Here is a 27,487-nt window from a genome sequence, read left to right on the forward strand (position 1 = left end):
TAGCAGTGGCTCTCAACCTTTTTTGGGTACTGGAACCCCTTGCATATTTTGAGGCTAGGCAGGCAAGGTTTTGAGCGGTCCTCAGGGACCCCGACCCCTCTATATTCTATTATACGTTCATTACACTTTTATTTCACGGACCACTTGCATTTACACTTACTAATGATTTATTTTACGTTATTTTATTTAAAATTGCATACTTTGTGTGACATACTTGTCCATAGCTGTTGTTTGAAGAGTTGAGACTGACTGAACAATAAAGTATTCTTGTAAAGTTATTGTAGTAGACTCAGGCCAGTGGCACATATTTAATGACTATATAAATGTATCATAAAAAGTAAAATATAAAGGTAAATTCAATACTGAGAACTTTGTGATGGTTCTCAATGGAGATTATTTTAGACGAGATCGCAATAGTACTGCGCAGTGTACAGTACTATTGCCACCTACTGGCCTTTCTTGGTATTGCAGGTTGTAAATACAAACGCCGGCATACATACTGGACTGATAAGGAACACTGCTATAACTATTAGTATTATTAGTATTTTAATGATTTAAACATTTGAACAAGCTGGGACAACTACCTATCAATTATCCAGTAGTAGTACTTATGATCCCTCAAAATACATTTAACATATTACAACGTAGGCTATGTGTTAAAGCACTACTTTTGGTGCCCCCTTCAGGAATTACTCTTGAGTTGCTCCCCTCCAAAGTTGATATCAGATTTTCGCCCCTGCTACCAACCGTTGTTTAACATTAAACATGGAAGGCCAAATCCTGGTGTTATGGTTGTGTCTCAACCTGTATGTGGAGCGTACACACAAAGCAGGCTACTTTAGACTGCTAAGGCAGATCTCTATCACTACGCTACAATCACCTTCCCTGAATATCTTTCTAAATTACCGGAGCACAATATTACTCAGTTTATAAGTCAATGTAACCTTTTTTTTTAATCTTCCGGGTCAGTATGGCGTATTGTCAGTGATCTCTCGAAGTTTCTTTCATGTACAACCTGCACCAGTACAGTTTGCCTGGATATAAGTGATGATGTGTACAACTGGATTTTTCAGCCAATCGCGCTTGTCCGAAGTTGATCTCGTTTCCTTAGATTGTTTTGCTTCTATTGAGGCATCAAGAAGTTACTGCCAGGCTATGTCTGATTGTTTTAAATATGTATACCGTTTCAAATAGGATTGTTCATATTTCTACTTTATTGGTAACGTATTTGATTCCCATGACATGCGCAGGTGAGTTATTTGTTTCACAATATAAATATTTAATCTATCCCTTGATTTGAAAGAAAGGCCTAGCCATTCTGCCCAGTGGACATTTCAATTAAATGATTCTTGAAGAATACCATTCTTCATAAAGTTAGTTACCATCTTACCCAGATTGGCTATACCTGCATTTCAAATGCGTGCAAATAGTCTGGGTAACCATTTGATTAACTGTTCAAGAGTCATATGGCTTGGGGGTAGAAGCTGTTGAGAAGCCTTTTGGACCTTTTGGATATCAATGTCCCAGACTTTAACAGTTGAACAGGTAAGTTATAAATGGCCTGTTCACTGTTATGCCACTAGTGCTACTATGTTTATTATGATGTTATGTTACTAGTGCTACCATGATTTCAGTAAGGAATTGTGTGTGTTTATGTAACAATATTGCTTCTGTTTCCATCCATTAATTTATACCTGTGTTTGTAATTTTTTATCTAGCCAACCATTCCCTGAACTATTTCTACACAGCGCTCCCACAATCTACTGGCCTTCCAGAGTTCACTGCTGTTGCTTATTTGGATGAGGAATTAATGTATTTCTATGACAGTTCTACAAAGGAAGTGGTAGCTCGACAGGAGTGGGTAAAAGGAGCCGTGGATCCAGAATTCTGGAGAAGAAATACACACATTCTTAAGGAGAATGAGCAGGTGTTCAAAGACAACATGGACACTGCAAGAGATCGCTTCAACCAGACAAGTTAGTAGGCCATCATCAGAGCATGTTTTGATAGATAGCTAACCATAAACACTCATTGAATATTGAAGGATCGATGTTACAATGTGTTCTTCCCTTTTAGGTGCCCTTGTATTGCAGAAAATGTACGGCTGTGACTGGGATGAGGCAACTGGTGCTACAGATGGACATGAACAGTATGGATATGGAGGAGAGGACTTCCTGTTATTTGATCTGAAGAATGAAAGATGGATTGCACCTGGTCGGCAGGGACTCATCACCAAAATGAAGTGGGATGCTAATGTTATTAAGCTTGAAGCCAAAATTCACTATCTAACACGTACGTGTATTGAATGGCTGAAAAAATATGTTTCCAATCGGAGACGCAAGCTGGAGAGGACAGGTATTATTATTAAGACTTAATTTGTTTTTACATCATTTGAGTAGGTTTACTATTTCTATGTCTTGGATATTCTATTTACATGTGTACATACAGTTAGATTTTTCAAACAAGTAGTCATTTTTGTTGACTTGTCCAGTAGCCTTCCTCAGGAATAGTGTACCGCCAGATGCTGTCATCTGAAGAACATAATAACACTATAGAGATGTATGTATTTGATCAATATCCTGATGTTTGTGTATTTGCTTTCCACAGTCCCACCGCAGGTAACTTTGCTTCAGAAAGAACACTCCTATCCTTTGACCTGCCATGCAACAGGCTTCTATCCGAACGCAATCAGGATATTGTGGGGAAGAGATGAAGTAGAGATCTATGATGATGTGGTGCATGAAGAGACCCTGCCTAACGGGGATGGGACGTATCAGAAGAGAATCCATCTCACTGTGTCCCCTGAAGACCTACAGCAGCACGACTACACATGCACTGTCCAACACGTTAGCGGCGATGATGTGGTTCTGTCTGCTAACAGGGACAGCATTCGCAGCAACAGCAGGAATACTCAGGGTTAGTAGTTCTCCTATTATCCAAGTCAGTTCTCAAGGACCCTGGGAATTCAGGTTTTTGTTTCTAAATATTACATCTAAATGTTATGTTCTAGACTTCTGTATGTTATTCATCTATTAGCAAACCAGTTGTATATGACAGCCTATTTTCAAACGTGCGCTCTTGTTGGCCACTGTGAAGTGATGTTGTGATCCTCTGCCCCTAGAGTCTGATTAGTTTTGATCACGATTTAACACTAAACATGATTATCTAATCAATGTCTTCACTAATAGTGTTATGTTTGTAATGAAATCAAAAGTATTCACATTGAGCATTTCTTCTTTGATCTCAGTGCACTACATCACCATTGTCTTGGTATTGGTCCCATTGGCCTTCAGTGTTATTGGTAGGTCAAGCCCTCTTCACCACTATAGACACCAGCAGATACACAAATATGGCAACAACTAAAACATCCAGTGCATCAGTACATTTGAATGTCAATAATACACAACACCATAGTGTTACATGTATTTTGTTTTGTCATTGAAATGATTGAAACAGATTGATATGGTTTAGATTACCAATGCTGATGAGAGAAGGAAAAAACTAATTGCCACATCTTTTTCTCCTATTATCCAAGGTTTTTTCATAATGACAAAGGTCTGCAAAGGAAAAGGTAAGTTCCCACCTATTCTTTTAACCACTATGGTTAAATTATCAACCACCTGTTGATAATACTGGAAAATGAGAGGTTTCAAACTACTTTACTCAATTGCTGCAGTGTCTACTAAACAATACAGTGATCATTATATTGTATTTAACAAATATTCTGACATTTTAACTCTTTGTTTATTGGAATAACATTCATTTTCAGCATTACACAGGGAAAGGTTAGTCAGTTTTGAAATTCTGAAGCTATTATTATAGCGTTAATCTTTCTACTGTCCTTCTAGAACCAACAGCTGGAAAGGAAAAACAGTGTCCAAGTAAGTACTGAACTGTGTTGTGCTGTATGCAATAGAGGAGTGAATCCTTTATGAAGGATTTCATATCAATCAGTAACATACTCAACTATACTCAACTTTCCTTACTGAAAAGGTGAGGTGGAAGTTATTGTGAAATGTTCCTTTTTTCCAATTCTCAGCAAGTCTCCCGGAGAAGAGTGTTCATCTGCTCATCAATGGTGAGTATTCAGATTTCTATTTTACTCAAATATGACCCTTCGGCAGTAAAGAAATTCACTCGTTGTTGTTGTTTCCCTTTTCATTAAGAGTATAATTTGAGGAGTTGAACATTTAAAGAGCTTTGCAAAAATTATGTAAATAATCCGTCAAGGCATTTCCTCCATTACTGATTGAAATAAAAAACCATTTTTTTCCCCCTCAAGCTAAAACTGCTGAAATGGAGAAACCAAAAAGTAAGTACTGCCACATGGAGAGTTATTGTCAGTGATAATACATTTTATAATCTACTTTCCGTACTGAAACCTGGGAAATTGAAGCAGGGATGTATGAAATCCAGACTCAGCAATATGACATCACCATACACGGTGGGGAGCCTAGATGGTCTGTGGTGGAGAGACTTCGTAAGTCACCCAACTATTCTGGTGATGTCGTATCGCTAAGTCTTCCATTAATGCGTTCTTGTTTAAATGTCCCCGGTATCAGTACAGAAAGTAGAAAACTGTGATTTTCACAGTTTAATGTTGACATGTTAAAATAAGAAATATGCTGCTTTTCAGAGAGACATTCAGCTGATACTCTCCAGATACAACTGGTAAGAACATTTATTCCTGTATTTGTATAGCTTCATATTTGGAGTTGAAAACGGGTTCTTCAATGAACAATCTGAAACCAGTCAATGAATGCAAATTAATCTAAATGTCACTTTAAATGCACCAATGACTTGACGCAGACTCCCCTTCAAGGTATTTTGTGGACCTGAAGGCTGTCAAGTTTTGAGTTTATTAGTCATCCAGACCTCTTATAGGTTCTTAAAAACAAAAGTCTGGATGTTGGTGTCACAACATCCACAGAAGGGGGCGCCTTTCCTCGGTCGAGCGGCGCTCGGCGGTCGTCGTCGCCGGCCTACTAGCTGCCACCGATCTGTGTTTCAGTGTCTATTAGTTATGTCTGTTTTTGTTTGCACCTGTTTTGTGTTTGTCATTAGTGGGGGGGTTATTTAGTCTGTCTGTGTTTAGCTAGGATTTGTGCGGGATTGTTCGTTGTTACGTGTGGTGTTACGTCTATTATCTAGGCATTAGGGTTGTCGGGCTGTGCCCCGTCTGCCTTTTGCGCGGAGCTTCTTTTAGTCATTCTTTCTGACTGTTATGCTCCCAGCTGTATATGAATCTTGCCCGTGGACTTATTAAATTAAGTTTGTTCTCGCGGACCTCCGTCTCCTGCGCTTGACTCACTCCTTAAACTGTTCATTCCGCTCGTGACAGTTGGCCTCCCCCATAAATGATTTTCAGTTTGTTGTTTATTTATCCACACATCACATGTACAAATGTAGCTCAGTTGGTAGAGCATGGCGGTTGCAACCCCACGGTTGTGGGTTCGATTCCCACAGGGGACTAGTAGGAAACAATTATGAAAATGAATGTACTCACTACTAGAGGTCGACCGATTATGATTTTTAAACGCCGATACCGATTATTGGAGGACCAAAAAAAGACGATACCTGTTAATCGGACGATTTTTTTAAATTTGTATTAACTTCTATGGGAAACGTGAGCGTCCCACTCTATTCAACAGCCAGTGGTATACCGTGGCGCGAAATACAAAAACCTTAAAAATGCTACAACTTCAATTTCTCAAACATATGACTATTTTACACCATTTGAAAGATAAGACTCGTTAATCCAACCACATTGTCCGATTTCAAAAAAGCTTTACAGCGAAAGCAAAACATCAGATTATGTCAGGAGAGTACCCAGCCAAAAATAATCAGACAGCCATTTTCAAAGCAAGCATATATGTCACAAAAACACAAACCACAGCTAAATGCAGCACTAACCTTTGATGATCTTCATCAGATGACACTCCTAGGACATTATGTTATATAATACATGCATGTTTTGTTCAATCAAGTTCATATTTATATAAAAAAACTGCTTTTTACATTAGCATGTGACGTTCAGAACTAGCATACCCACCCAAAACTTCCGGTGAATTTACTAAATTACTCATGATAAACATTTACAAAATACATAACAATTATTTTAAGAATTATAGATACAGAACTCCTTTATGCAATCGCGGTGTCAGATTTTAAAATAGCTTTTCGGCGAAAGCACATTTTGTAATACTCTGAGTACATAGCTTGGCCATCAAGGCTAGCTATTCAGACACCCGCCAACGTCGAGGCTCAGTAAACTCAGAATTACTATTAGAAAAATTGGATTACCTTTGCTGTTCTTCGTCAGAATGCACTCCCAGGACTTCTACTTCAACAACAAATGTTGTTTTGGTTCCAAATAATCCATAGTTATTATCCAAATACCTCCGTTTTGTTCGTGCGTTCAGGTCCTATCCAAAGGGTGATGCGCGGGCGCATTTCGTGACAAAAAAATTCTAAATGTTCCTTTACTGTACTTTGAAGCATGTCAAACGCTGTTTAAAATCAATTTTTATGCGATTTTCCTCGTAAAATAGCGATAATATTCCAACCGGACAACCTTGTATTCATTCAAACAGATGAAGAAAAAAATGTCCAAGTCTCGTGGCCGATCATTTCCAGGCTCTGAGCCACCAGGCAGACCACTCACAAACAGAGTTCCTGTACCTTGCCCAGAGACATCAGACGCCCCAATCCACTTTCTGGCGCCTTCAGAGAGCCAATGGAAGCCTTAGAACGTGTCACGTAACCCCAAAGATACTGTAATTTCGATAGAGATGCAACAGTTGGACCACAAATTGTCGGACAGGCCACTTCCTGTTTGTAATCTTCTCAGGTTTTTGGCTGCCATATGAGTTCTGTTATACTCACAGACACCATTCAAACAGTTTTAGAAACGTTAGAGTGTTTTCTATCCAAATATACTAATTATATGCATATTCTCGTTTCTGGAAAAGAGTAGTAACCAGTTTAAATCGGGTACGTTTTTTATCCGGCCGTGAAAATACTGCCCCCTAGCACCAACAGGTTAATGACAATTACAACAATACTGAATGAACACTTATTTTAACTTAATATAATACATCAATACTATCAGTTTAGCCTCAAATAAATAATGAAACATGTTCAATTTGTTTTAAATAATGCAAAAACAAAGTATTGGCAAGAAAGTAAAAGTGCAATATGTGCCATGTAAAACAGCTAACGTTTAAGTTCCTTGCTCAGAACATGAGAACTTATGAAAGCTGGTGGTTCCTTTTAACATGAGTCTTCAATATTCCCAGGTAAGAAGTTTTAGGTTGTAGTTATTATATGAATTATAGGACTATTTCTCTCTATATGATTTGTATTTCATAAACCTTTGACTATTGGATTTTTTTATAGGCACTTTGGTATTGCCAGTGTAACAGTATAGCTTCCGTCCTTCTCCTCACTCCTACCTGGGCTCACATCGACAACAGCCACCCTCAAAGCAGCGTTACCCATGTAGAGCAAGGGGAACAACCACTCCCAAGTCTCAGAGCGAGTGACGTTTGAAACGCTATTAGCGCGCACCCCTCTAACTAGCTAGCCATTTCACATCGGTTACACCAGCCTAATCTCGGGAGTTGATAGGCTTGAAGTCATAAACAGCGCGATGCTTGAAGAATTGCGAAGAGCTGCTGGCAAACGCACGAAGGTGCTGTTTGAATGAATTCTTACGAGCCTGCTGCTGCCTACCATCGCTTAGTCAGACTGCTCTATCAAATATCAAATTATAGACTTAATTGTAACATAATAACACACAGAAATGCGAGCCTTTGGTCATTAATATGGTCAAATCCGGAAACTATCATTTCGAAAACAAAACGTTTATTATTTCAGTGAAATAATTCCGTATTTTATCTAACGGGTGGCATCCCTAAGTCTAAATATTCCTGTTACATTGCACAACCTTCAATGTTATGTCATAATTATGTACAATTCTGGCAAATTAATTACGGCCTTTGTTAGGAATAAATGGACTTCACACAGTTCGCAATGAGCCAAGCGGCCCAAACTGCTGTATATACCCTGACTGCTCGCACGGAACGTAAGAGAAGTGACACAATTTCCCTAATTATAAGAAATTCATGTTAGCAGGCAATATTAACTAAATATGCAGGTTTAAAAATATATACTTGTGTATTGATTTTAAAGAAAGGCATTGATGTTTATGGTTAGGTACACATTGGTGCAACGACAGTGTTTTTTTTCACAAATGCACTTGTTAAATCATCACCCGTTTGTCGAAGTAGGCTGTGATTCGATGAGAAATTAACAGGCACCGCATCGATTATATGCAACGCAGGACACGTTAGATAAACTAGTAATATCATCAACCATGTGTAGTTAACTCAGTCCTTCTCAAATAGTGGGGCGCGCCCCCCTGGGGGGCTCGGAGCGATGCCAGGGGGGGGCGCGTGACCACAGGGAACATGCTTTTTCTTGCCGCGGGGAGTATTTTTTTTTTTTTTTTTTTTTTAACCGAACAAGAGCACACAGCACAGAGCAGGAGATATGAAGTGCAGATAACAAACCCTTAAGAGACACCATGGAAAAATATTTAACAGGGATGAAAAGAAAGGCGGAGAGAGACGGAGATAATGAGACAAACGTAAGTCTCCCGAAAGCTAAGACGAGGAAATATGACGAAGCGTATGTAGCGCTTGGCTTCACTGTGACTACGGTGGGAGACGAGGAATGACCGGTATGTTTACTGTGTCTAAAAATGTTGGCAGCGGACAGCATGAAGCCAAATAAATTAAGGCGTCACTTAAAGACATTACACCCCAATCACGCTGATAAGCCGCTTGAGTTTTTTCAGCGAAAACGTGCCGAATATTGCCAACAATCGTCCCGCTTTGTGAATGCTTCTTCAGTAAACCAGCGAGCACTGTTAGCGTCATATAAGGTGGCGTACCAAATTGCTCAGTGCAAAAAACCCCACTCCATAGCAGAGGAGCTGATACTGCCTGCAGCATTAGACATGGTCTCTGTCATGCTGGATGACACAAGTGCTGCAAAAATAAAAACTATCCCTCTGTCCAATGACACTGTCGCCAGACGTATAAATGACATTGCTAACGATCTTACAGAACAGCTGGTAGATAAACTCAAAGACAAACGTTTTGCCTTACAGTTCGATGAAGCAACTGACAGCAACAAAGACTGTTTGTTTATCGCTTATGTACGTTTTGACATGACAAACTCCCTGTGTGAGGATCTACTTTTTTGTAGATATGTCAGAGACAGAGCCACAGCTGAAGAGCTATTCAAAATGCTGGACTGCTTCCTGACTGAGAATGGGCTAAAGTGGGAGAACTGCATTGGTGTTTGCAGTGATGGTGCACAGACCATGGCAGGGATGAGAAAAGGACTTCGGGCACTCATCAAGAAGGCCTCACCTAATGCTGAGTGGACACACTGTGTTATACACAGAGAAGCACTGGCATCAAGGCACCTTTCCTCTGAATTAAGTGAGGTTATGACTGACATTGTAGGTGTAGTCAATTTTATAAAGACCAGACCACTAAAAACAAGAGTCTTCTCTGCTATCTGTGAGGAGACGGGAGCTGAACATCAAGCTGTGCTGTTTCACAGTGAAGCAAGGTGGCTGTCACGAGGAAAAGTCTTGTCCTGAGTTTTTGAGCTCAGAGAGCAGATAAGAATGTTTTTGGAGCAGGAGCACAAGTATGACATCACAGAAAAATTTAGTGATCAGAACTTCCTGGCAAAACTGGCCTACCTGAGTGACATATTTGGAAAGCTAAATTAACTAAATCTACAGCTTCAAGGGAAAGATAAACACCTCCCTCAGGTCACAGACAAGATCAGCTCTTTCACTCGAAAGCTTGCAATGTGGGGCAGGCGACTTGATGAAGGAAATACTGATTCATTCCAGAACCTGCATGAATTTGTTGACACTACTGACTATGATGCCACCTCAGTGATTCCATATATTAAGGAGCATATTTCATCACTGATGGGATTCTTTAAAAATTACTTCCCTGAAAACAGTTCCCAATATGACTGGGTGAGAGATCCTTTCAATGCACCAGCTCCAACTGGTTTCAGCTCTGCAGAGGACCAGTTCATTGATATGACGTCTGGCTCCACATTCAGACTGAGGTTCACATCACAGACACTTCTGGCTGAGAATTCTGGCTGAGTGTAGAGAGGCAGTATCCACTCTTAGGGCAGAGGGCCATGGGCATTCTTCTTCCTTTTGCAACATCTTATCTTTGTGAGACTGGCTTCTCTGCTGTTGCTGCACTGAAGACCAAGTACAGGTCCCAGCTAAACATTGAGCAGGAGCTGAGAGTTGCAGTATCATGCTTCAAACCCCGCTTCGAAAAGTTGTGCTCTGCAAAACGTGCTCATTGTAGCCATTAATCCTGACTTCCTCATTTTGATTAAAAAAAAATCAGCACAAATTGTTTTATTCATTTTTGTTTTATAGGTCAAAATGTTTCATATATTGTGCTCCTGAGTTAATGTTGCTGATCAATTTGAATTTATTATTATTTATTGATTATAATTAATTTTATTTTTCAGTATCAAATGGTCAAAAAATGTTTACAGTTTAAATAAGGGTTGAATTTTTTTTTACATTTCAGGCAAATTGATGCACTTGAAGTCTTTTCTGTTACAAACTAAAAAAAACAATGTTAAAGTTATTCTTTGTTGTAAGTTGATCTATATTTCTTTCTTTTTTCTTTTTTCGTTTTCTTTAATGTTAATAAGGATACAATGTTATGCAGAGCTGTACTTATAACAATTTTATAGACAAATGATACTATTTACAGTCGCGGCGGAGAGTTGGGGGCGCGCGAAATGTTTACTTCTTCCTAGGGGGGCGTAACAGAAAATAATTGAGAAGCACTGAGTTAACTAGTAATTATGTTAAGATTGATAGTTTTTTATAAGATAAGTTTATGCTAGCTAGCAACTTACCTTGGCTTTTTGCTGCCCTCGCGTAACAGGTAGTCAGCCTGCCACGCAGGCTCCTCGTGGAGTGCAATGTAAGGCAGGTGGTTAGAGCGTTGGACTAGTAACCGGAAGGTTGCAAAAACCAATCCCCGAGCTGACAAGGTAAAAATCTGTTGTTCTGCCCCTGAACAAGGCAGTTAACCCACTGTTCCTAGGCCGTCATTGAAAATAAGAATGTGTTCTTAATCTGACTTGCCTAGTTAAAATAAAGGTGTAAAAAAACATTTGGGAAATCGGTGTCCAAAAATACAGATTACCGATTGTTATGAAAACTTGAAATCGGCCCTACTCACTACTGTTAGTTGGTCTTGATAAGAGTGTCTGCTAAAGGATGAAATGTGATTGTGGAGGGTGAGGGAGATAAAACTCAGACAGCTTGTGGGAGGGGACTTACTCAAATGCACATGCACACAATACTGTGATTATTGTCAATAGATTATGATCATTTACAGGATATGTTGTTTGCATGCTATTTTAAGGTGAATTTTGTTCAGGAATGTTCAAGATGAATGTTTTCATATTTAAGGTTCCGACAGAACGTCCAACAGAAGCGGAACAATTTCCTCAGGCTTCAACTGTCTGTTGACTCTGACAACTTTACGTAAGTATCCATTAATTGTGATCCTTTTGGTGTATAATATCAGCATGTAAAGTAAATGTTTTGAATCCTGTGTGACAGATGAACTTGTGCAATGATTTTGTACATGGATGTAACTGTCTAAGTTCTGTGCTTTGTTCTCTGATTACAAATTTTTTATTTTCTGTGCTTTCTCCTAGAAAAAGGATGGAAAACAAGTAAGTTGGGAACTTCTTAACATCTCATTTGCTGTATGTGCTTGGAATAGTTTTGATATTCTTTAATTACATGAATCTGCTTTAATAACATACATCTGATAGTATGTTCTCTTTCCTAGGTTTTTAGTCGAGGCCTACTGCAGTTGGAGGGGTGTCTTCTTTTGTGATCTTGGACACCTGAATTATCTGTGGAGTTGCAAAATATTTCAGAGGGTTTGGAATTTGTTAATTCAGTATATTGGCTACCATACAAAGCTCTCAAACTAGTAATGTATGCACAAAAAAGTAATCTTCCTGATACTAGGGCTGGTACAATTATCATATAGTCGTGTAACCGACAGTTATGGACAATAACCGTGAACCAAAACAAACAGTCGTCATAATCCTCTTAATACATTCATTTTAGGAGAAGGGGGATTTAACTTTATATTCAAGAACATTAAGTGGGTAAAGTTGGCAATCATTTTATGAGCAGATCGGCACGGTCAGGAGTAGGAGATTCCTTTTCAAAGGTTCCAAGCGGTCAAAACCATACGTTTTTTAGACAGGGGTGTCAACAAAGCTGTGTTGTATTCGTTAGGTAAAGATGCATTGGAAGCCCAAAACATTATTCTACAAATCACAATCATGACAATAACTACCATTTGCATGACAATTAATCATTACCCCAAATTCCATAATGCTCACACCGTCAATAGTAAGTACTGTCTTGTCTTTAGTATCATTAAAGGTGAAGACAGTTATTTTATCAAATCAATTCTCTGTAATTATTATTACGTGATTAAACTAATCATGTACATTAATTAACTAGGAAGTTGGTGCACCACGGAAAATGTTCAGATTACAAAGTTATAATTTTCTGAATATAACTCTTTTTAAAATATTTTAATATCTGATCAAATAGTCTTCTATTAATTAATTATTATTACCTTCGTCAGTCTCATCTGGACGTTGTAAATGATTGGTTATCTGGACGAACCCAGCCTTTACTATAAATCATCCATACACCAATTGGCTCAATTATTTATTTACTAACTAATTAAGCAGTTACAGAGTATACAATACATAATAACATTATACAGTAAAATACCGTCGCTTGTGGACTAAACAAGACAAAACAGTTTGGTTATAACACCGTAAATTCAGAGAGAAGAGAAGGGGGTTTTGGAAGGAAGTCTAAGGAATTGGTCTTTATCGGACCTGGGAAGCTATTCTTGCATAAATACATATGCCACTAACAATCGCTCATTCGGAAAAGCAATGCATTGTATTTACTTGAAGCTGGTTTGCCCAGTCGATGTCGCCCTGTCCTTTGTGGAATCTTCCGGGTCGTTGTGTGAGAAGTTCACGTGGTCTGAGAGGTTAATCTCACTCTGGAGATTCGTCCACGTCGGTCAGTGTTCTCGTACTAGATTTGCAACTTTTCCAGCTGCAGTCTGTTAGGCTGTCATCTAGGACTCACTTCTTCTTAAATGATCAATAGTTCAGAGTTCATACCATTTCACGTGTAGAACAAGCTCCCACGTTTCCTGGCCTGTATGGTTGACATTAGAATTAGCCCTTTTAAACGTGAGGACAAATCCTTACGGTATTCAGAAATTGACGTGACTTTGGGTCACAGGGCTTTTATAGAAATGTAGAAAAGGGGTTGGTTCATAATTTCCAACCAATGCCTATTCACTTGGGCATGGCTACTGACTTAGTTAAACTTGACAGGGAAGACGATTTATTCATTTTAAAGGTTAACATCAAATAACATCATTTCGCAAATAGTTTAATCTTTACTCATTCATTTTATACAATAATTAGATGCAAACCTCATAACTGAGGCACCTGTATAAACAGAGTTAGGCTAACGTGGCTGTATTGTCTTTCATGAGGTCACAATCATGAAACAAAATGGACCGGGTCGTAGCTGGCTTCTCCACCGACCGTTTACACATTCTCCAAAATAGGAATATTGTTTAATTCTCAAATTCTGGGATGTAGTAGAATTGGGCGGGAGAATCCCTTTGTCTTACTGTGAAAATCTCTATACTGCATGGTCAGGGAGAGAGGAGTCTCTGGTATTTACGAAGTGGTTGTGAGGTCGTAAAACTGCTCTCCCCTCCTAACAGTAGGGGGGGTTGTTTACATCTCTGCTAGCCAGTTCACTGAAAGGGCTAGCGTCATGACAGTAGTGTTATGATATCATATAATAAAATATATTGTTGCGTGCGGCCTTAACCCAATACCTGGACACCTCGTGAAGAGGTTTGGCCCAATGGGAATATACGGGACAGTAGTGGAGTTAGTGACTGACAGATCTGCTTAGAGGGCTCGGTCTGTTTAGCGTAACGATTTTTTTCAAATTTGGGTCGTGAGAGGTTTTGAATGGGTCTTGGGTGTTGAGTATCAACAAAAAACATTTGGAAGTAATGTATTGTGTGCTAATTTGCATAAATTAGCATACAATAAATCACCAACAGTAACTCTTGAACCGTTCAAGCTAGAGACACCAAACCAACTTTCGCATGTTCAGGCTATCCTGTCAATTGTAATTGATCCTTCACAAGCTGGAATGCACACCACATTCTCATCAGGAAATGTACTTTTCTCGTTTTTAATTGTAATCTTTTGTCTGCACTGACTCCTTTTTACGGGCAGGGATGAGGGATTATCTGCACTGTCACCATATTGTGCACCAATGGCGGTCAGTGCCATTTCTGATGAGGGAGGATGATTTTTTTTTCACAAGCGTGGCCTTATTTCTATTACAGCATGTTGGATGAATGTCATTCATAATCCATTCACCCAGTTCAATGTAACATTGATATGTTTAGGCTCCTACATGATACTCACATTTTCATAAGGTTGCAACAACCTAGTCTGAATGAAAGTTTACAATGTAGGTGCACACAGGTTGAGAGAAAAATTTGAGATGACACCCCGACAGTGACACATGGACAGACTGTATCTAGGTTATCTAGGATGTAATCATTAGTCCAACAGTTGAAAACGAGAGTTTCTATTGGACAAATTCCGGTATTTTTATCCCGTTTCGTTTGCTTCCGTTTAAGAAACGTTTTTCAACAAAATCGCTGGAATGAATACACCCCTGATCACGCAAGCACAGTTCACTTTCATACGTAGCAGCCACGTTGTATTCATTCTAGCCTCTATGCACTCTCCTCTCACCTTTTCACTTTGTTTGTGAACTTCAATGCACAACACATCAGCTGTATATGACCAGGCAAAAAAAACCTTTCCAAACCATGACATAACCGCTACACACAGCCTACCTCATTGTCCATATATTAGCTACAGTAACATCCTAGTCAACATAGCTAATATAACTAATGCGTTAGGCAACACGCTACAATCAGGCAGTAACTTTACAGTTACAGTGTAAGCAGTTACGCGGGCGGGCCCAGTTTGTGGAAATAAATCAAACCAAAAGCTTACCTTGAATTGGAAGAGTTCCAGTGTTGTGTTGGATAGTCATAGGCAGCTAGCTAACATAGCATCCCTCTGTTTGTGCTGGTTGTTTGAGTAACTAAACTAGCCAGCTGCATTTGCTAGCTAAGTAAGTGAAACTGAAAGTGAAAAAAAAGCTTCTTCATTTTTGAATAAATGAATTTGTCTCTCTTGGAGTCAGCTACTCACTACATGTTATACACTGCAGTGCTAACTAGCTGTAGTTTATGTTTTCAGTACTAGATTCATTCTCTGATCCTTTGATTGGGTGGACAACATGTCAGCTCATGCTGCAAGAGCTCTGATAGGTTGGATACTTCCTCCAGAAGTTGTCATAATTACTGTATAAGTCTATGGAAGGGGTTGAGAACCAAGAGCCTTGTAGGTTTTGTATTGAAGTCAATGTACCCAGAGGAGGACGGAAGCTAGCTGTCCTCCGGCTACACCATGGTGCTACCTTACAGAATGCTGCTGAGGCTACTGTAGACCTTCATTGCAAAACCGTGTATTTTGTTATTTGGTGACATGTGAATATATTATGTATAGTTTTATCTAAAAAGGGTAACTTTTTAAATGTTTTACTATTTTTATGAAATGTACTGACGAGGATGGTCCTCTTCCTCCTCTGAGGAGCCTCCACTGTTGTGCACCAATATGGATGTTACATTAGATGGCTGTTTAGGGCAAACTAAGGGATTGCCTGATTGTTCTTATTTGGGGAGTGATGAGCCCTCTACGCTGCAAGATTTTCACAGCACTTTTCCACCAACATATTGGAATGAGAACCAAATTAAAATAGGGATACTACGCATGGTTAATGATTACAAGTGATTATATCAGAGTCTCAGAACTAAAGGTGTGAGAGTGTCTGGGAAATCATTTCAAATGTTTAATTTCACTCTATTCTTTCCAGTTTTCACTGTTATTTTATTTAACAGTTGGGAAGAGATTGACTTCATCACTATTGGTCTTTGTGTGAGGTATTGATGTGTTGGAAGGGACCGAACTGTCTGTTCAAGCAGTTGGCACACAGTTCGGACATTCATCGGTACAAGACATGCAACCAGAGGTCTCTTCACAGTACCCTAAACAGGCTGGGAAACGCACAGCATTAAATAGCTATGACTACATGGAACTCTCTGCCACCCCAGGTAACTCAAGCTAGCAATAAAATCAGTTCAAAGAACACCTTACTACACAAAGGGGACTGTGAAGAGACACAGACATTTTATATATCTTGAGGTTTAATTTGCACTGTATTATGTATTAGACCTAGATATTGTGTGTAAGTACTGATACTTGGGCTGTGACATTTTTAAATGTATGTAATTCAGTCCTTAACTAATAATGTTCTGTACTATGTATTATTTCATGTTGACCTCAAGAAGAGTAGCTGATGCTTTTGTAGGATCAGCTACAGTACCAGGAACATATTTGTGCTGCTGGAGAAATACTGCAATTGTTGTAATTTATTTTCACATATAATAAAGATGTTATTGCATTGCCAAGGTTGTGGGTTTGATTCTCTCTGGGGGCAAACATACTAAAATGTATGCAGATACTGTACTGTAAGTTACTTTGTATTTAAGTTATATATACACTACCAGTCAAGTGTGTGTGTGTGTGTGTATGACATTCCCAAAAGGCACCTAAAGGACTCTCATACCATGAGAAACAAGATTCTTTGGTCTGATGAAAACAAGATTGAACTCTTTGGCCTGAATGCCAAGCGTCACGACTGGAGGAAACCTGGCACCATCCCCACGGTGAAGCATGGTGGTGGCAGCATCATGCTGTGGGGATGTTTTTCAGTGGCAGGGACTGGGAAACTGGTCAGAATCGAAATATGAACGGAGCAAAGTACCGAGAGATCCTTGATGAAAACCTGCTCCAGAGCACTCAGGACCTCAGACTGGGGCGAAGGTTCACCTTCCAAATGGACAACCAAAAGCACACAGCCAAGACAACACAGGAGTCTCTGAATGTCCTTGAGTGGCCCAGCCAGAGCCCAGACATGAACCTGATCGAACATCTCTGGAGAGACCTGAAAATAGCTGTGCAGCTACGCTCCCCATCCAACCTGACAGAGCTTGAGAGGATCTGCAGAGAAGAATGGGAGAAACTCCCCAAATACAGGTGTGCCAAGCTTGTAGCGTCATACCCAAGAAGACTCAAGGCTGTAATCGCTGCCAAAGGAAAGAGCTAAGTAAAGGGTCTGAATAGTTATGTAAATGTGATATTTCATTTTTTAAATTGTATTTTCTATACATTTGCTAAAATGTCTAAAAACCTGTTTTTCCTTTGTTTGTCCTTATGGGGTATTGTGTGTAGATTGATGATGGGAATAAAATGATTTAATCTATTTTAGAATAAGGCTGTAACAAAATGTGGAAAAAGTCAAGGGGTCTGAATACTTTCCGAATGCACTGTATGCCTAAAAATACCTGAAACATCCCCTTTCTAATGAAACAGGAGACAAAAAGAGGACGTTTCCCTTGGCCATACTGTATGTCAGACAGATAGCCACAGGATGCATGGAATATACTGGAGTAGTTATGCATAGCTGACACGGCAGTCCTCTGCTCTTAGTGTGGGACAGTCACTTCCCCTTGCATTATCTGTAGGCTATGCACCATGCAGTTGCAATAGCCCAGTGGTGATGTCAACAGTTTGCTTCAGGGGAACACCATCCAATACTATTTAAAGTTATATTGGAAGAGTTCCCCAAGTGTGTTGTTTGTTGATTGGTTTAATCCTATGAGAAAGACATAGACACAGAGGTAGCAAGAGAGAGAGAAAATTAGTGTGTATTTTACGTGCTGAAAGTGACAAGAGGGAGGAGGAGGCTTCCGCTCATAGCTGTATATTGTACTGTACTCATTGTATATTTTGTATATAGAATCTGTTCCTTAAGAATGATGAAAGGCATGAGCCCCATGTGGTCTCTGTTGCTGAGCCACTAACCTGGGGGAAGGAGTATTATAGAGTGTTGCTTAGTCACTAACCTGGGGAAAAGAGTATTACGGGGTGTTGTTTAGCCACTAACCTGGGGAAAGGAGTATTATGGAGTGTTGCTTAGCCACTAACCTGGGGAAAGGAGTATTATGGGGTGTTGTTTAGCCACTAACCTGGGGAAAATAGTATTATGGAGTGTTGCTTAGCCACCAACCTGGGGAGAGGAGTATTATGGGGTGTTGTTTAGCCACTAACCTGGGGAAAAGAGTATTATGGAGTGTTGCTTAGCCACTAACCTGGGGAAAGGAGTATTATGGAGTGTTGCTTAGCCACTAACCTGGGGAAAGGAGTATTATGGGGTGTTGTTTAGCCACTAACCTGGGGAAAATAGTATTATGGAGTGTTGCTTAGCCACCAACCTGGGGAGAGGAGTATTATGGGGTGTTGTTTAGCCACTAACCTGGGAAGAAGTGTTATGGAGATAGCCAGCTGAAGCGTAACCATGCTGTATGGACCATCACAATATTGTGACTGCTCTTCCTCCCCATTCTTGTCGCAGGAAGGCCAAGAAGATAATCAGGGAACCCAGCATCCCAAGCCATGGCCTGTTATCCCCGCTTCCATCACTCAGAGGTGGACAGTACAGGAGCATCATGCCAAAAACTGTCAGACCAATAGCTTCTTCCCCCAGACCATCAGGCTGCTGAATAGCCACCACTAGTCAGCTACCTGTTCCCCCTGTCCCCCAAAATTCCTACCACCCGCTGCTCCCCCATCGACATTTTACTCCCCTCCCCCTCAACGGACATTTACCCTGCTCCCACCCCCCAATGAATATTTATCATTGTTACAGTTGTAAATATGTATATATTATTATTTTTATTATTGTTCTATTCACCTCTCTTACATTTACATTTACATTTAAGTAATTTAGCAGACGCTCTTATCCAGAGCGACTTACAAATTGGAAAGAAGGAACAACATCTAATGCCGAAACCCAGGAGCACAGTTGGAGCTTAAGAATTTCACTGTACCCTGCAATTACATCTGTGACCCTGTGCATGTGACTAATAAACTCTAAACTGAAACTCCTTCCCACTCCACCCACACGGCCTTTGTTCCCCTCTGGCGGCCCGCTGATCACAAAGCATCATGGTGAGTACAGTGGGCCGAGACGAGGCTCCTCAGTCTGGGTCATTCCACTATTAAAGCTGAAACAGCAGCAACGGCAAAAGAAGCCTCGTCGGCGAACCGAAATGTATCTCGTCTTTTGAAAAGGCCCGAACAAGCCAAGGGCTGTAGAGGTTACTGGGCACAGAAAGATTCAACAAACAGAAAGCAGCATGCTCAAATACTGTAGTCAGCTTTTTTTCCCACTCTGTCGGTGACATCTAGTAAAAACTCTTATTTTACCAAAATAATTAAAGAGGACTAGAGCCGTCCTTCTAAAATAAGAACAGGTCTACTCAAACTTACCATGTCTGGTTTTAGGCGGGGATATGATGGGAAAAAAAGCAGCCCTGGCCAACTCTGAAATCCCTTTAAGAAGCAGAGAGAGAGCGGTCTGGCCAAATAGCAGTATGGAGGGGAGAGGACAGTGAACAGGCCATGCCTTTATAAGCCTGCCTGAATACTTCTAAAGTACCGCTGCAGTAGAGCAAGGGCCAAAGTTCAAACCATCATAAAGAGATATTTTAGTCTGCCTCTTTCATGTGATTCATGCTTTTCATATTTGTCTCCATTGGACACAGTAGGTATTTTTCAGATGACACTGAATATTATAATAATAATAACACATGGGATTTATATAGTGCTTTTCATGGACCCAAAGACGCCTACCATGCAAACTTGTATTCAAACATTAAATTGTCAGACTTGATTTGGCCTAACAAAAAAATGTATCAACCCCTACAAAAATCTGCATTAATTATAATCCACAATAATTAACATTTCCTGTTGCTGCAGGATTATTTTCCTGCTGTGAGAAAATTGTAAAATGAAGATCCTATATCTTTGCCAAAAACCCTTATTAAAGACAAAACTCGCTTGAACACATTTGTCAAATAATATTAAAGTATCAATGTGATTGCAAAAATCCTTTATTTCAAAGGACCAAAATAATACATTTGAAACAAACAGTCAAAGGCCATGGGTCAAAATGTATCTCATAACAACTACATCTGTAGACTGTTAGCATGTTAAAAGTAAATTCAATGTGACTGAGTAAAAGACTCAAAGTAAAGTTCTCAATACGTTAAATGAATTGAGTTTCAGTAGTATGGCACCAATTTGGAATATCAGAAGAGTCCAACCTTTTTTGTGACATGAGAGAGTACATGTACAGTGTATTCAGAAAGTATTCAGACATCTTGACTTTTTCCACATACTGTACAGCCTTATCCTAAAATGGATTCAAATGTTATTTTTCCTCATCAATCTACTCACCCCATGACACAGTAAAAACAGGTTTGAAAAATCACCTTTACACACAGTACCAGTCAAAAGTTTAGACACACCTACTCATTCCAGGGTTTTTCTTTGTTTACCATTTTCTACCTTGTAGTATAATAGTGAAGACATCACAACTATGAAATAACACATAAGGAATCATGTAGTAACCAAAAAAGTATTAAACAAATCAAAATATATTTTATATTTGAGATTCTTCAAAGTAGCCACCCTTTGCCTTGATGACAGATTTGCACTCTCATCATCCACTTAAGAATGATGGAGGCCACTGTGTTCTTGGGGACCTCCAATGCTGAAGAAATGTTTTGGTACCTTTCCCCAGATCTGTGCCTCGACACAATCCTTTCTCGGAGCTCTACGGACAATTCCTTCGTCCTCATGGCTTGGTTTTTGCTCTAACATGCACTGTCAACTGTGGGACCTTATATAGACAGGTGTGTGCTTTTCCAAATCATGTCCGATCAATTGAATTTACCACAGGTGGACTCCAATCAAGTTGTAGAAACATCTAAAGGATGATCAATGGAAACAGGACGTACCTGAGCTCAATTTCGAGTCCCACAGTAAAGGGTCTGAATACCTATGTAAATAAGGTGTTATTTCTTTTTTGCAAACATTTCTAAAAACCTGTTTTCACTTTCTCATTATGGGGTATTGTGTGTAGATTGATGAGGGGGAAAAAACGAATGTAATCCATTTTACAATAAGGCTGTAACGTAACAAAATGTGGAAAAAGTCAAGGGGTCTGAATACTTACTGAATGCACTGTACGTACAATGCAAATGGAGTCAACACAACAGTTTGATAAGCAGCAGTGTTTTAAAATAAGTGAAATGACGCAGAACTTATTTACATACCTGTATTTCAAAAAAACATTGTTTGCACTTTTTTTTAAATCATATTGTTAATAGGCCACATCAATCATATTAAATATATCAAACATTTTAATAGTAAAAAAAGAAAGAGGAAAGAAAACAAGTTGACTCTGAAACCACATTTCAACTTAAAACACAATAAAGGACAATAATGGTAATAACAATAATAATGACGATAATCATTGTAACATCTACAAGGAAATCTCTTTTCAGCATCTCCATGATGAAATAATTATATTTAGCATTACTGCCCAATCATTTAGTGTTTACATAAAACATTCAACATGGTATTCTTCCAGAAGAGACGGTTTGGTTTTCAGATGTCAGTGAACTGTCATTAGATCATCATAAGACTGGAATAGTTGCTGGCAACGTCTAGATTCTGACAATATACAGTACTTCCCATCTCACCAAGATGGTATCTTGTAATGTATGTTAGAGGACTTGAATCACAAATGAATAAATACTGAATTCAAAGCAGCTTTCAGCTAGCTCAGTCACAATTGACTTTAGTATTGGTCAAACACTCTCACAGGAGGTACAAGATGTCAACGACAACAACAAAATGATAATTCAAGTGAACAAAAATATGACAATTGTACAGAAGTGTGAGGACATCAACCGATCACCTGAAATATAATACCGCAAAAATAGAACAAAAAGACAACAATTGTTACAGATTTCCCAACCTCAAATATTCAAATGTAAAAGATCCATCTCTGTATAATGTTTTTGGGGACCTAAATAACCCTAGTTTCCCTGACCGACTACCGTATCTGCATCACTGGGTGCTTGAAATAAAGTGCAGGATATTCTAGACCTGTTTTTCCTTCTTCAAAGCTTTACATTAGTTAATCTAATATTCTGAAACAATTCATTAAATGTTACCCAATAGAGGAAACTCATGAGCACTGGACTTTGCATTTGAAGGTTCCATTCCTGTTGTATGACAACTCATGACACCAATCATGATGTCATGTGTCACAACAAATCATAAAGATGATGGTGCCATAAGCATCTATACATGCAGGGTTAGGTGGTGTCTCCATGACTACCAATGACTATGTTGTACTTCCACCAGGACTAAAAATATATATGTTTTTACATAAAAAAAACAGAAACAACACTTCTAAGACTCTTATTTTCTTCTGAGTTATTTTAAAAACAGAATAAAACTCAACTTTAGCGCTCCGACGTCATATTGTAAACAAAGGACTGATGATTATGTTGTTATCAAACATCAAACCCAACTAAACAAAAGTACCAAAAATATGTAAGTCTAAGTGTTGATTTTGTTTCCATGTTGTCAAGTAGAGTAACAAGCTGGTCCAGTGGTAGGGTAGGTGGGTGGGACCCTCCAGTCAGTCAGTGTCCCCTGGGAGGACCCCAGTCAGAGGTAAAAGCCTGAGGTCTGGGGGTCTGGGAGGCTGGAGGAGGGCAGGGGAGTTGGCCGTTAGAGGGCACCACTCCTATTGGGCAGAACACAGCCTCCTGAGTAGGTCCCGTTAAGAACGCAGCCATTTTCCATCTGAGAAAAGAAGAAGACATGGTGACAATGAAGGGAACCTGCATTTCAGCTTGTGAATGGTATGACGTTGATGGGTGACTACCAGCAGCAGATTGACAAGTGAAAAACCAATGACTGCTTTGTCAGCAATATTAGCAATTTAATAAAGAGCTGTTGAAAGATACATTCTCAATATCAAACATCATCAATCTAAAAAATAATTTAAACTTACGCTTACCCATTTAGTGATTTGCAGTATTAATTATGGAAGTTATTTGTGAATGAATGGTGATTGTAAATATTTATCTAAACACATTGCGGCCCTGAGTAGCACCTCCTGTCCTGGTGAGAACTATGGAACCTTACTGTCTCTACAGAACCCTTTGTCTTAAACCTGCAATTAAGTGCTTGTCAGTTCCCTTTAAATAGTGGCCATTAATTAAATGCTACACTCTTAGAAAAAAAAGGTTCCAAAAGGGTTCTTCAGCTGTCCCCATAGGAGAACTCTTTTTGGTTCCAGTTAGAACCCTTTTTGGTTCGAGGTAGAACCCTTTTGAGTTCCATGTAGAACCCTCTGTGGAAAGGGTTCAATATGGAACCCAAAAAGGTTCTACCTGGAACCAAAAAGGGTTCTACCTGGAACCAAAAATGGTTCTTCAAAGGGTTATCCATATGGGGACAGCTGAAGAACCCTTTAAAGGTTCTAGATAGCAACTTTTTTCTAAGAGTGTACTGACCCTGAACAAGTGCCACAAAAGAAAGGGGTGCAAAAATAACAGTATATAAACTCTATTGTTGAATAATCATGAGGGGAGGAATAATTATGTTATTGTTGACAGGAGGAGGAGGAGAAGTGAAAGTAGGAATCTGTCAAGGAACAGTTAGCACAAGATGTCAGTGTTGAAGTTAGAGGGCTTCTACTGTGTGTGTTGTGTCTTACTGTATGAGTGGCCTTTTACATAAACTCCATTATGTTCACTGAAGACAAAACCAACAATGCAAAGCAACTCGGGGGATTATTCAGAATTGTGACCTACACTGTCCAGCTTGCAAGGCCTCTGAGGCCCTCTGTTATAGGGACCGTTGTCCCTAATCCTATCCATAATGTCCACTCTAATGCCACTGTCAGGAACTCTCACCCAAAGGAATAGAATTAGAAGACTGAGTGTACATAACATTAGGAACACCTTCCTAATATTGAGTTGCAGCCCCCTCGTTTGCCCTCAGAACAGCCTCAATTCGTCGGGACATGGACTCTACAAGGTGTTGAAAGCGTTCCACAGGGATGCTGGCCCATGTTGACCTTAATGCTTCGCACAGTTGTGCTAAATTGGCTGGACGTCCTTTGGGTGGTGGACCATTCTTGATACACATGGGAAACTGTTGAGCGTGAAAAACACAGCAGCATTGCAGTTCTTGACACAAATCAGTGTGCCTGGCACCTACTACCATACCCCCGTTCAAACGCACTTAAATCTTTTGTGCTGTTCATTCACCCTCTGAATGGCACACACACAATCCATGTCTATATTGTCTCAAGACTTAAAAATCCTTCTTTAACCTGTCTCCTCCCCTTCATCTACACTGATTGAAGTGGATTTAACAAGTGACATCAATAAGGGATCATAGCTTTTATCTGGATTCACCTGTTCAGTCTGTCATGGAAAGAGCAGGTGTTCTTAATGTTTTATATACTCAATGCATGAATATATAATCCGTGTGGTCTCACCTTACTGTGGTTGGGGTGGTGAGGGATGTCAGAGGTCACCATGCCATTGGCCTCCAGTGAAGAGTGTCCAACCACAAGGATCTGCTCTACTGTAGCAGAGGGAGGAGGGCACTGCACCTGAGCCAAGGGAGGGGTCAGCTTCTCCTGCTGCAGCTGCTGCTGCTTGTAGTTCATCCTCTGGTAGGACGAAACGGCAGCCCCGGTCCCGTGGTGCTGCCCGTTCCCCCCATATGTACATCTGTTGATGGTATAATCCATGCCAGGAACATCAGCCATAGTGTAATTCATACAAGAGTCTATGGTGGTGTGTTTTAGGAGAGGTACCTGGCCATTGTTAAGGCAGGGGTTGCTGTTCAGGGTGGTTTCCCCAGGGGGGTTGCTGTTCAGGGTGGATTCCCCAGGGGGGTTGCTGTTCAGGGTGGTTTCACCAGGAGGGTTGCTGTTCAGGGTGGTTTCACCAGGAGGGTTGCTGTTCAGGGTTGTTTCCCCAGTGGGGTTGCTGTTCAGGGTGGTTTCACCAGGGGGGTTGCTGTTCAGGGTGGTTTCCCCAGTGGGGTTGCTGTTCAGGGTTGTTTCCCCAGTGGGGTTGCTGTTCAGGGTGGTTTCCCCAGTGGGGTTGCTGTTCAGGGTGGTTTCCCCAGTGGGGTTGCTGTTCAGGGTTGTTTCCCCAGTGGGGTTGCTGTTCAGGGTTGTTTCCCCAGTGGGGTTGCTGTTCAGGGTTGTTTCCCCAGGGGGGTTGCTGTTCAGGGTTGTTTCCCCAGGGGGGTTGCTGTTCAGGGTTGTTTCCCCAGTGGGGTTGCTGTTCAGGGTGGTTTCACCAGGAGGGTTGCTGTTCAGGGTTGTTTCCCCAGGGGGGTTGCTGTTCAGGGTTGTTTCCCCAGGGGGGTTGCTGTTCAGGGTGGTTTCACCAGGAGGGTTGCTGTTCAGGGTTGTTTCCCCAGTGGGGTTGCTGTTCAGGGTTGTTTCCCCAGTGGGGTTGCTGTTCAGGGTGGATTCCCCAGGGGGGTTGCTGTTCAGGGTGGTTTCTCCAGGGGGGCAGTAGCTATAGTCCTGCCATTGCTGTTTGCCAGCTGGGCGATGCTCTGTGTGTGTGTTTGGAATGCCACACACTCCGTTGAGATTAGCGCCTGGATGTTTGGCATGGCTGTGAGGGAGCTGTCTCTGGACCCTGGCCTGCTGATGCTGGAGGTAGTGTTGACGTTGGTGGGCTTGCCGCCAGTGATGGTCCCCATCCGGCTCTGACGCCTTTCCATTTAACAGAGTCTGCAGGGTGTGACAGTCGTCAACCGGGACCTCTGTACTGGCTAGAATGTGCTGGGATGTCCATTGTCTGTTGTGTATTGGCTGACTCTGCCCCTGCAGTCCATTCACCACTGGATGGGGTAAGTGGTTGCTATTCTGGGCCCAGTCTTGGACCGCCCTCCCTGGCCGCATGCTGAGGTGCTTCTGCATCTGCTGGGAGAGCTGAACTATGGGGGCCTTATGGGGAACGTACTGAGAGTACATATTGGTGGCAGAAGTGGGATTACTTTCAACAGGAGCCTTTGTTGTTTTTGTGGTGGTTTTTGTGGCATTTGTTCCTGGGATAGTGGAGGGTACCTGGTCCCCGTCCTCTGCCCCGTCTGTCTTTGCCTCCAGGGAGTTGTGGATGTAGGACAGGATTTCATCATTGGTCAGCAGGTCATCCAGGGTGGGAACCCGCTCAGGGTCCATCTCCACCCGGATCATCCTCTCGTCCAGCAGCAGCAGCTCCAGGTCCTCAGCGCTCAGCCCCAGGCCCTCCAAAGCCCCAAACAGTTCCCCGTTGGAACAGTTCTCCCCATTGCCTCCATCCCCATCCCGGTCCACCCCACCCCCCAGACCCCCCAGGGACAGGGAGTCCAGAGTCGCCAGCATAGGGTCGAAGCTCGACGCCGGCTCTGGAAACCCCGGACCCACCACTCCGTTGGATGACTCATCCCAGCCCTGGAGCAGGGCGGTGGGGTCGGAGTCAGAGAAGCCGACCCGGCTGCTGTGGAAGGACAGCTGGGGCTCCAAGGCCGGCTGGCAGACATATACAGACTCATTCTGACTCATCAGCGCCCCCAAGAGGGAACCCGGGTCCAGGCCATCCCTGGACACCCTGTCAATCCGGCCCTTCTTGGACTTGTTGCCGTTCTTCTCGGAGCCCTGGGTGCTGTGGTTGAAGCGTCCAATTGGATGGTTGGACTGGTAGAGCAGGGCCTCTCCCGTGGCGAAGGTAAAGGGAAGGTGCATGGAACGTTTACGTAGGTGTTCGCCTCCTTCCTCCTCCCTAAAAGGATAGAAAACAAACAGCACCTGTGAGATCTCGGTCTCGAACCCACTACCCTGGCATTACAAGCACCATGCTCTACTAACAGAACTACAGAGGACCATGTTCTACTAACTGAACTACAGAGGACCATGTTCTACTAACTGAGCTACAGAGGACCATGTTCTACTAACTGAACTACAGAGGACCATGTTCTACTAACTGAACTACAGAGGACCATGCTCTACTAACTGAGCTACAGAGGACCTGGAGCCATGCTCTACTAACTGAACTACAGAGGACCATGTTCTACTAACTGAACTACAGAGGACCATGTTCTACTAACTGAACTACAGAGGACCATGTTCTACTAACTGAACTACAGAGGACCTGGAGCCATGCTC

At 41.1% G+C, this 27,487-nt stretch overlaps 2 protein-coding genes across 10 annotated transcripts in view; one reads left to right on the forward strand and one right to left on the reverse strand.

Annotated features, from left to right (window-relative positions):
- The first annotated feature begins 701 nt into the window (after positions 1-701).
- LOC115155518 (major histocompatibility complex class I-related gene protein) lies at positions 702-12,573 on the forward strand. 5 transcript variants are annotated; one of them, XM_029702191.1, is made up of 14 exons: positions 705-1,250; positions 1,461-1,545; positions 1,719-1,976; positions 2,077-2,355; positions 2,608-2,916; positions 3,248-3,301; positions 3,536-3,571; positions 3,849-3,881; positions 4,040-4,078; positions 4,283-4,312; positions 4,637-4,671; positions 11,552-11,626; positions 11,803-11,820; positions 11,940-12,566. In XM_029702191.1, the coding sequence occupies exons 3-12, from the start codon at positions 1,811-1,813 to the stop codon at positions 11,609-11,611; spliced, it is 1,041 nt and encodes a 346-aa protein (XP_029558051.1). In that variant the 5' UTR covers positions 705-1,250; positions 1,461-1,545; positions 1,719-1,810; the 3' UTR covers positions 11,612-11,626; positions 11,803-11,820; positions 11,940-12,566. The 5 variants fall into 5 exon arrangements, with proteins under 5 accessions (XP_029558049.1, XP_029558050.1, XP_029558047.1 ...); XM_029702187.1 differs by lacking the exon at positions 1,461-1,545 and having other exon boundaries at positions 703-1,250; XM_029702189.1 differs by lacking the exons at positions 1,461-1,545; positions 3,536-3,571 and having other exon boundaries at positions 702-1,250.
- Positions 12,574-21,626: 9,053 nt separating this feature from the next.
- The window catches only part of LOC115155520 (aryl hydrocarbon receptor), a 55,448-nt gene continuing 49,587 nt past the window's right edge, over positions 21,627-27,487 (reverse strand). For 2 of the 5 annotated variants that reach the window (XM_029702194.1, XM_029702193.1), the window contains exons 10-11: positions 24,812-27,104; positions 23,769-24,462 (exon numbers count right to left, since the gene is read on the reverse strand). In XM_029702194.1, the coding sequence (XP_029558054.1) occupies positions 24,274-24,462; positions 24,812-27,104 (2,482 nt within the window). In that variant the 3' untranslated portion in view covers positions 23,769-24,273. Of the gene's footprint in view, positions 23,104-23,768; positions 24,463-24,811; positions 27,105-27,487 lie in introns of those variants that run through there. The other 3 variants (XM_029702196.1, XM_029702197.1, XM_029702195.1) reach the window with 3 other exon arrangements.

Source organism: Salmo trutta, chromosome 20 (genome assembly GCF_901001165.1).
Source record: "Salmo trutta chromosome 20, fSalTru1.1, whole genome shotgun sequence".
Classification (NCBI taxonomy): domain Eukaryota; kingdom Metazoa; phylum Chordata; class Actinopteri; order Salmoniformes; family Salmonidae; genus Salmo; species Salmo trutta.